At 36.1% G+C, this 11,187-nt stretch overlaps 1 protein-coding gene across 1 annotated transcript in view; it reads left to right on the forward strand.

The window, feature by feature from the left end:
• The window catches only part of LOC121449229 (triadin-like), a 113,615-nt gene extending 103,234 nt beyond the window's left edge, over window positions 1–10,381 (forward strand). Inside the window, exons 8-9 of the mRNA XM_041653532.1 lie at window positions 2,023–2,208; window positions 10,164–10,381. Coding sequence (XP_041509466.1) covers window positions 2,023–2,208; window positions 10,164–10,258 — 281 coding nt within the window. The 3' untranslated portion in view covers window positions 10,259–10,381. The remainder of the gene's footprint in view (window positions 1–2,022; window positions 2,209–10,163) is intronic.
• The last annotated feature ends 806 nt before the right edge of the window (window positions 10,382–11,187 follow it).

The raw sequence follows: 11,187 nt of genomic DNA on the forward strand, positions 1-11,187 counted from the left end.
TTACTGGTGAATGATGTGGCAGGGCCCAGTTCATTGTGGGCAGTGCCACCTCTGGGCTCGTGGTCCTGGGTTAGATAAGAAAGCTGACCATGGGGAACAAACCAGTAAGCGATGTTCCTCTATGGCTCTTCCTTTAGTTCTCCCTCAAGGTTCTTGCCCTGACTTCTCTTGGTGACGTTACCCGGAAATTAACATGAAATAAACCTTTCCACCCCCCCCAAAAAAAAATAAAATCAGAGAATTTTTACAGAATGCAAAGTCAGTTTTGAAGTATGGTCTTAGCCTCCTTGAGTACCATGATAATTATGGGGGGATATAGGAGAACCATAAACAACAGCAGAAAGCAAACTGCATTCATGTTGAATAAGCATGGAAGCCAGTTTTTCCTATCGAAACTCCACTAAAGAGATTGGTGACTTCATTTTGGGATTTTGAATCCTGTGAGGAAAACAGCAAACACAAAAAGCACTGTGATAATATGCTTCAAGTTCATCAAGTTCAAAAAAACCATTTTCTTATTTTGGAAGTTTAATTAAGCTGTATTTTTCTCTATCCTAAGTTGGGCTACCAAATGTTTTAATTACTTAAAAAATATGCATTTTAACTAATAATGCAATTGCAACTCCTCCATGTAAATGTTTTCCTTATAAGTTTAAAATGTGCTTGCTATAAATAATATACTGGACAATCTTATTCTAGCACCATCAAGTAACTAACTAGTTAAGTATAGGAAATAATGTATCTCCATCAAAAAATGTTTATATTATTTAAGAATAATTGAATATACAGAAAATATTCTAAAGCCAAACTTTGTGATAATTTATTGTTCTTTTAATAAGATACAGACATATCTTTTGCACATATGATTCGCTACTGAGGCTTCCTATTTACATGTTAATCTTGATAGATAGATGTAGACAAATCATATAAATTTTACACATATATAATATCCTCACATGTGTTTTCATTTTATTTAAGCTATATATGTAGGTTATATTAGGACTAGAAAATTCATACATAATCTTTCTATGCTATGTGGGAAACATGATATTTTCTAGGGAAATAGGAGGCTAAAAAAGCATAAACAGGTGACATTTGAAATAGAAATAAAAGTGAACTTCTTTAGGATGCTGTGGAAGGTGTTGAAACTAATAACTTCTTCTGGCCCTTTCCTAGGAAACGGTGTGGTTTTTTTCTTGTCTGTTTAAACTCCAGTCTATCAAGGGCAGGAATTTTCCAGACCATCCTAGTAATTCTTCCTGAAAGAACATGCACAATTCATTGTCACCCGGTGCTTCATGGAGCTAGTAACGCCTATATGCTTGGTGCCTATATTGAACAGATATGTACATTCACGTATATTTTGCTTGCTAGTACTCTTGTCTAGGACATTTAAGGTTTCACAAACCCTTAGAAATATTGACTATAACTTAGGTTAGTAGGAGTGCATATCTGTTTCTCTACTGTCAGGCTTCGCAATCCCAGTCCTTAGCAATATCCACCTCTCTGCTGTTCTCTAGTATGTTTCATTATTCTAATTTTATTATTCAGTATCTTGTAGGTAATTTTTCATTTGTAGCCCTTGCATTTATCTTCTGAAATAATTGTATTAGAATTACTTTTTTGAGTAAGGATGAAGATTTTATAGTTAAGGAGCAAAGTGATCACATTCTTTTAAAAGGAAATTTTTCAATTGGGTGCTTTAGGGTGAACATTTTTCTCACTGAAGAAGCTCAGGGCACAACCTCTGCATTTGACAAATGATTCCTTGTGGACCACTTATGCTTTTGATTACAAAACCCAACACAAACAAGCAATAACAACAGTGGTAAGAAAAATCCAAATCAGTCTTTTCAGGTGCAAATTAAGAAAGAGACTCACATTGACTTTATAGGACTCGGGTAACTGTCCACAGTATTTGCACCAAGGACACTCATTTTCCATTGATTTTCTTGCTTGTCTTTTAAAATGGTACTTGAGGAAATATCATAGTTGAAGAATAACTTTCTTAACTCTTTGCAGAGGACAAGAAAGTTAAGACTAAGGAAAAGACCGAAGAAAAGACGAAGAAGGAAATGAAAGTTGGGAAACAAGAGAAAGGGAAGCCAGCAGCTGCCAAAGTAAAAGAAGCTCCTCCGAAATCCCCACCAAAGGACAGGGAGAGGGATGACAAAGAGACCACAGCTGTGCCTGGGCATGAACAGAAAGGTAAACATTCCGAGGAGGCCACAGCTGAAGGTTCTAAAAGAATCTTGGGCAAGAAGCAGATGCAGTCAAGTTAAAAGCTGAAAAAGAATAAAATTAAACCTCAGATGGGGTAAAAAGACAGAGCCAAGCTGATATGCCTGAAACGAAGCACAGCAAATTGGGTATTAACATACTAATAAATACATGAAAATGTGTTCAAATAGCTAGATGCATCTTCAAGTATTTGAAAGGGTGTTGAGTGAGCACCTGGAGTTATTTAAGTGCGAGGAGGAGAGAAGGCATATTGAGCATTTCAATCAGGAGTTGGAATAACAATTGAACAATTGTATGTGTCAGACTCTGGGGAAAGGTGGTTTTAAAAATTGACAGCCACCCTCAAGGAATTGCTCAAAAAGTCAATGCACAAATCATACTGATGAAAAAATGTCATGAAAATATTATTTTTATTTTTTGGTTTTTTGAGACAGGTTTTCTCTGTGTAACAGCTCTGTCCTGGAACTAGCTCTTGTAGATTAGGCTGGCCTTGAACTCTAAGAAATCTGCTTGCCTCTTGTCCTGAGTGCTGGGATTAAAGCATGTGCCACCACTACCTGGCTGAAAACATTACTTTTTTGATATTTCTGCAATGATACCATTCAAGATATGTGCATTAAATCAATGATACATTTAATTGTTTCAGAAACCTATTGTAAGAAATGGAAGTGTCAGGTGCCTTTTCAGTCCTCTTAGAAAATCTCTAGGAAGCTTTTCATAGGACAGGTGTGCTCTTTTTCAAGTAGGACACATCTATTGACTTCCCAGTAACATCCCAATTAAATAGAGAAGCCATTCTTAACAGAAAGTGCAGTGTAAATATAAAATTGTTATTAAGGGCCTCTTTGTCCCACAATTAGGGTCCTTCATAGTTCTCCATCCCAAATTCATTCCTCAGTGCAGGTTGCCACACATCCATACTTTCCTATTCAGAACACAGGGGATGCTCAGTGGGAACTATTTGTGAGAATGATCTGTCTTTTCTTATGAAAGTTAGAAAATAAACTTCATTTGATCCAGTAGCAATTGAATAATTTTATTCAAAAACTAAAGTGAACTGATTTGTATCTATACTACTTTACTGTTACTTTAAAACTTTATTATTAGGAAGGCTATGCTGTCTGTAGAACTAGAAATGTTTTTTTTTCTTAATATAAGGTACACAATATGAATTACAAACTCTGTATTTTCATCTTATCTTTCCAACTTCACACTGTTTATTAACTTTAATACAGAAATAGTGCGTGTAAACATAGATTTATATTACAAAAGTTTTTCTTTTAGTGGTTCAAAAACTTTAGATAGTGTGAACCTATTGTTCTTGAGATGATTATAGGATCTTGAAAATTGAAAATCTAAAATGTTACCTTTGTAAATAATGCCATGTATGAATGTGTGTGCTATAAAAGAATGCAATAAAAATTAAATGGGTATCTTACTCTAGTAAAAATCAGGAAATTTAATCTTTTGGTTCACTCAACAAACAGTTAGATACCTTGCATTCCAAATTTCCCTTTAAAAGAAGAGAAGAGTAAGAAGAAACCAATTAAAGCATATTAATATATTTTAGTCTATAATTTCATTTTATAAAACCTATGCCACTTAGACTGAATATCAAAATACTTCCTTAGTAACTAGGCACTAACGCTCAGTTTGAGAGGTTTACTTTTAGTGTCTCCCAGGGTTGGGGAACCATAGTTCAATGACAACTGATTGCACCAAGATAATTTCAAAGGGTGTTTTTCAGGTCATAAACATTATATTTTGTCATATCATTAATACACTTATTAAAGATATAAATCTACCCCAATTTGATTTAATGTACTCTTTTTGTGTTTATGTAAAGAGCTAGTTATCCATTAAAATGAATTCCAAATATCGCTTCCAGTCAAAAAAAAAGAGGCATCAAAAGAATTCTAACCCTAAGTAAACAATAGGTTAAGGCGTGGCCCCTACTGAGAACTGCTTCTACCAGTTAAATAATTGTATGAGTAGGTAGAATATAAAAAACTTAACTTAGAATGGCTTCTTAAAGACAAGGCTAGTTTTTCCTTCCTTCTTTTCTTCGTCCCTCCCTTTTTTAATCCCTCCCTCCCTCCCTCTCTCCTTCCATCCTTCCCACCTTCCCTCTCTCCATTACTTCCTTCCTTTATAACTAAGCTGATATTTAAGAGCATTTGTTTTTAAAATGCTGGTCACATGACATGAAGGGAATAGTTTAAACAAAAGGAAGAAAAGGCATTTTTATTTTTTGAAATAGAAGTAGCTTTGATTTTTAAATTCATAAATTTAAAATTGAGTTATTCTTTTCCGGACAAAATTAGGTTTATTTGCTTTGTTGAACTATGTCTAACAAGAGTGGATATGTATGTATGCACACACACACACACACACACACACACACATATATATATATATATTAATTTGAAATTTTTATTTTCAAATTAATGCTGTGCATATACGTCTATGTGTGGGTTTGTGCTGAAAAATACAGGTGCCCTCCAAGGCCAGAAGAGGGCATCAGATTCCCAGGAACTGGTTCTAGAAGATGAATTCGCCTCTTCTCCAAGAGCAGGAAGCACTCTTAATAATTGGATGGGTTCTCCAGTTCCTCACCCAGATTTTTTTTTTTTAATCCCTTTAAACACCCAATGCCCTTGGTTCCTTTGGAAACAGTTTTATCTTGGATAGACATTTGCCAGTAAAATTTGCTTCTAGAGCAAAAGTATCAATAAACACCACATTTGGTTACTTTCAACATTTACTTTTGCAATATATAAACAATGTACATATACTTAAAGCATTCAAAATGCTTACCATAAAGTTACCCATCATATTATCGGTTTTTTATAGAACATCTCATATTCATTCAAGGTAAGATGACAAACTTGATATGATTTGACATTTCTCCCTGGTTTCTGCTGCTTTCTGCCAAGTCTGTGAGGAAATAAAAATCTCACAGCTGTTATATATTATGCTCATTCTTTTGTTATTTTCATTATGTTTTTCTAACAATGATTCAAGTATCGGTGGCTGCCAGAGAAAGTATAGCTAATGAGAACCCGCCATAGAGCATCAGACCACAAGCACCTTATCCTCATTAGAGGTTCTTCTTTGAAAGCCTTTTTTTGCTCATTCTCTGTGCCCAGAATGCATTTTCTTTTGACTGGTACTCCTCAGGGAGCATCGTCTGGGCATCAGCACCTGAGTGTCATGGCCAGTGCTCCCTGGAGAGCCACAAGGCAGGAATGGACAACATAAAATTAATTCTAGCAGAATGTTATTTTTTTGCAAAACATCTTCAAAGTGACAAAATAGAAAATTACCTTATAGAAGTTACTGCACCATAACTATAAATGCCAGACAGGCATGATACTTCAGATTTTTTTCCTCCCTCCCTCCCTCCCTTCCTCCCTCCCTCCCTTCCTCCCTCCCTCCCTCCCTCCCTCCCTCCCTCCCTCCCTCCCTCCCTTTCTCTGTCCCTCCCTCCTTCTCTCCCTCTTTCTTTCTTTCTTTCTTTCTGTCTTTCTTTCTTTCTCTTTCTTTCTTTTTAAAACAATCTTATTTTACATACCAATCCCCGTTCCCTCTCTCTCCTGTTCTCTCATTTACCCCACCTACTTCTCACCCCACCTGCATCCTCTACTCAGAGAAGATGAGACTTCCCGTGGGAAGTCAACAAGTCTGTCATATCACTTGAGGCAGGACCAAGGCCCATCCCCCCTCTATCTAGGCTGAGCAAGGTATACCTCCATAGAGAATGGGCTCCAAAGAGCCAGGTCATGAACTAGAGGTAAATACTGGTTCCACTCCTAGTGGCCCCACAGACTGCCCAAGCCACAGAACTGTCATGCAAATTTAGAAGGCCTGGTTTGTTCATGCGCAGATTTTCCCGATGTCAGTCCAGAGTCAGTGAACTGCCACTTTCTCCAGTCAGCTGTCCTTGTGGGTTTACCCATTGTGGTCTTGGCCACTTTGCTTATAATATTGCTCCTCCTTCTCTATGGCTGGACTTCAGGAGTTCAGGCCAGTGCTTAGCTGTGGATCTCTGCATCTGCTTCCATCAACAGACCTTCTTTAAGAATAGTTTCCTTGGGCTGGAAAGATGGCTCAGAAGTTAAGAGCACTGGGTGCTCTTCCAAAGGTCCTGAGTTCAAGTCCCAGCAACCATGTTCACAACCCAGCTCACAACCATCTGTAGTGAGATCTAGTGTCATCTTCTGGCCTGCAGGTGTACATGCAGGCAGAACACTGTATACATAATAAATAAATAAATCTTAAAAAAAAAGAGTAGTTTCCTTCTGTGTTCTAGAGAAGTATTACTGTAAAAGGAATATCCTAGAACTTGACTATGTTCTGTTCTCAGGCAGGGGAAGACCAACAACAGCTTCTTAGAATTTTCACAGATTGTTAAAGTCAACCCTGAGGACAGGTGGAATTCAGGATTATAACAAAAAATACTCTAAAGCATACATAAATATTCTTCTTAACTTCCTTTGATCTGTTGAAGTCGTTAGAATGCAAAGTCACACACCATTTGCATGTAGCAGTTACTTTTAAAGTCTAAGTAATATTCTAGATAAAAAACAAACAAATAAAATATAAAACCTGACCGCCACCACCAAGAAACAAAACCTTTTTGAATCCACAAAAGATTTTCCATTTCATATTAAACTCTTACTGAACTATCCAAACATTTAAGTTAATGAATGACTTTTGGAACCAGGAGTCATGGGCATAATAAATATTACTGATTGATACCACGTTGAAAGGTTTCATTGCACTGTAAACAATCAATTCATGAGGAAAACTAGAGGGTGCTTTTAGTTAACTCACAGAAACATCCAGCATATGATCGCACTAGGGAACAGAAAACAGTATTTAATTTTTGGAGAGTGTTATACCCCAAAAATAGCAAGGAGAAAGGCCAAATCCATGACTGTCCATCTGAAACAAGCTTTATTAAATACTGGCCAGGTCCATATCTGGGATTTGCAGAGAATGACTCTGAATTAAGTCAGTCAGGTGCCTGTAAAGGCCAAAAGCACAAGATAAAATTCTTCCTACCTGTATCCAATGGGGGCAAGCAAACATCCTGGAGTACTTCTTACCCACCTACCTCTTACCTATGTGTGATCAAGCACATTCTATGTGGTTGGAGCAACCAATGTATTTACTGAAGTGAAAACACAGATCTTGTTGTCTTACATGAACAATAGCCCCCAGAATTCCAGGAAGTTATCTGTCCTTGGGAAGGTGGGGCTTACAGGTTAACTCTAGCCTGTACATGAGGCATACAAACCCTTTCATATCATAAATAGTCTGCACCTTATGAATTTTGGACATATGTAACAAATAATAGGGAAAATTGCTACTCCAGAGGGTTAAATTACACATAGTGAATTTTTAAAAATGTAAATGAAGGAAAAATAAATAGGGAAAAAGAAATGAAAGGTTGAAGATAGTAATTCAGTGTGTGGCATTGTTACTGTCTAGGGATCTTGATTAAGTGGAATTTATTTGCCAGCTAAAGAATTAAAATTTAGAAAAATCTGGAGTATAACAGGTAACAGCAGGCAAAATATCAGACAGAATAATTGGCGAGAGAAACGGTTTTGTTAAGGGTGAGAAAGCAAGGTCCCTGATAAGAAGAAAGATCTTCTGTAGAGCAGAATGGGCATACGGAAAGCCCAAGCCCCATGCCACCTGGAGTGTGGTTGTTTTAAAGTCTTCATCTCCAAATTTAAGATAAATCAGTTTGAAGAAAGGCAAAGAGAGGGATGGGCTTACGGTTTTTAAGCAAACATCCTGCTGAGGCATGGAACCAGAAGACTGATACACCCACAGGGAGCCCTAGTGGAGGAAGGAAAAGGATGCCAAGCCTGATTTTGAACTGTTCTAGATGTGGACGACGCCATCTTCATTATGTATCGGAGACTCCTGTCCCGGTCTAGCTATCAGCAATCCAACTCTGAGTCTGTCAGTATAATTAGACAATGTTGGGGCTACTAGCAAGGCATACTTGTAACAAACACGCGGTGTTGCAGATTGGCGGGTAACAGATCCCATACATCTACATTTTTGCATATCCTATTTTGTAAAAAACACGCCAGAATCATAGGAAGGAAAAGAGGAAGAAGCAGTTAGACAAGGTCCTAAACAAAGGGAAAGATGAGCATTTCACACTGCTCCAAATCCACATATTCCATTAAAAAAAAAAAAGATTATTGGCTTTATAGCAAAATTATCTGTTCATCAAGAAAGGAAAATATTGTGAAGAAGGATGCCTAAAAGAAATCCCACACTAGCTCAGAGTTGAGTATAATAGAGGTTTATTTATTTAGGAGTAGACTCACAGGTCACAATCCTCTGCTGGAACAGGGAAAGCCACCTAATCAAGCAGCTGGAAAAGAGGCCTAATGCGCTTTATCAGCATATATGGTATAAGAGGCCACGCCCAAGTGGGCGGGTAAGTTTAAGGCTACTGTCTGCAGGAATTCCTACAGCAAAAATGTGTCCAGAGAAGAGAAAAAAAGACAAAAGAGGGAAAAAAAGAGAAAAATAAAAAAAAAAAACCTATTTTAATGTGCTTTGCCTAACACCCCAGGATTTCCAGAGCCTGAAATGTGACAAAAAATTACCCTTGAAGGTGCTTCAGTGAACAAGTAGATTTGTGGGCCAGTCTGAAAACCAGCCTTTTCCTACTCCTCCCTTCATCTCAGCAACCCGAGTCAACATAAGCTTTGATGCCCTAATGTCTGGATTAAAGAAAAGAATACTAATTTTTAGATCTTTTGCAGTAGCTTCATTTACAATTTTAAAGACATAAGTAGAACTTCATTATGTAATCATTTTCAATTGATGTTAGCACTATGAAAAATGAGGTTTTACAAATATTCTTGGGTATGTACTTATATAGAAATATAGTTATTGTCTGTTTTATAAAAATAATTTTGAAGAATTAAAAACTTGTCATATTATAAAATTCAATAAACTTTCTTGGTGTTAAGGTGTCGTTTACTTTTGGTGGGTTAATAAAATACCTAATACAAAGGCACTAAAATGTAAATCATTAAATACAAGATTAATAATATGTAAAAGTTTCGAAGATGTTATGGCAAGGTTTATGAAAACTTTTAAAGATCTTTTATAGTGGCAATTAGAGTTAGACTGACCACTGGGGAATACGAAGTTTGCAAAACTATAGATAGTCATGAAATATATGTCATTAAGAGGTGAAAGCAAAAAATCCAACTCCTGAAGCCACTGTGGACTGTGCCTGTATCCAACATCTGTTTACTTTGTTGGTTTTATTTTTATGGTCTACAGACTAGTCAAGAGTATGAAATGATCTCATATTATTTCTCAGTTAATTAACTTGGTAGTTCTATTTTTTGGTCTTATGAGTGATTCTTCAGATTAGCTTTCTAATAAAGAGAATTTCCATGAACAGGAGCTGGACAGGTTACAATGGGCTCATCCTCAAGAAACAATCTACAGCTTCACTTGTACAGCTAGCAGAGGGTCTTGGGTCTAGCCGTTGGTAAACATTCCCAGCTGGAGGGAATGCTGTTTTGTAGAGTTCATTCTTCCTTCTCAAAAATCTCTTAAATACAAGTGAGAATAATTGTTTTAATGCTAGGAAATGGTTTTGAATTTTCAAGTACTTCCCACCCTAATGTAACCATAAACAAGTTTGTTTCCATATTTAAGGGTTTGTAGGGAATAGGTGAAATATTATGTTTATCATGTATTTGTCTCCATATGTTCATAGTATCCCAATTTATTTATTCACAGAAATAAACATGAGCTAAAATAGACTTTCCCTCTTTTGTTTGTTTTGATGCACCTTGTCTCCATATAAAATAGACAGATGGTGATGACATGTTTTCATTGCTTCTTTTTTCTCTCTATTCTGTCAGATCAGTATGCATTCTGTCGATATATGATTGACATGTTTGTCCATGGGGATTTAAAACCAGGTATTCCAAACAATTCTTATTGTTGTCTGTTTTAATAGGCTTTGTTTCTAAAATTGTCAGCTTTTCTGTACTAAGCTATGTTTTCATCTACAAACCTGCATAATGCATGTGCAGACATTGAATAAAGATGATAAAATGCAGGAATAATATTTGGTACTGGGACCTTTAATTTTGCTTGCATCTGTTGCATGGCATGTTGCACATGAAGTCATCTGAAAGCTCAAATACTAATATCTTCATATATAAAAGTATAAATATCTTTAATAATATCTTGGAATGAAGCAATGAGTTACTTGATTTGATTCTTGGTAAGTTTAGGTGAAATGATTTATAACAAGGAAGACAACAAAAAAAATTTCTATTGATAGTGAACAAAATCATAATAAGATCCATCCCTTCTCCAATACTAAGTCTTTTCTTTCCAAAACATTCAGAATTTCTTTCATATGGTATCTGGTGATTCCATAGAGTTAATCTTCGTTAATATTACTACAACAAAGAAATGCTTTTATTTACAGTGAAAAGACTCTACTCTCTCATATCTTTCATTGTTATTCTAGCTATGTTAAGGAAATCTTAATTAAGATGGATGACTTTATTCCTTGTACTATATCTTTAAATATATATTTTCTGAGAGAATGGATACTTGGAATGGGAGCTGACAGTTTCAAGCAAACTATACTTTGTTATTTTAACTGTTTATATGGAAGTCTTTCTAAATGCTACTTATAATGTGTGCATGCATTGACAATCAAGGGTATCGTTCCTGAGAACGCATGTAATACGTTTAGTTCCTATGTATTTAAGAGCAAATGAGAATCTAATCTCTCTAGGATATTAAGCAATCCCAGCAACTGATTTTCTCCGATAGTTTTCGCTTCTTCCTTCTCCTCTCCTATTCTTTCTCTGTCCCCCATTCTTCTATTTTATTTCTCCATGTTTATATGACTTAGAAAGTGTGGTG

Source organism: Microtus oregoni, unplaced genomic scaffold (assembly GCF_018167655.1).
Source record: "Microtus oregoni isolate MIOR12 unplaced genomic scaffold, Mior012 000006F_ref0000085, whole genome shotgun sequence".
NCBI classification, from domain to species: Eukaryota; Metazoa; Chordata; class Mammalia; order Rodentia; family Cricetidae; genus Microtus; species Microtus oregoni.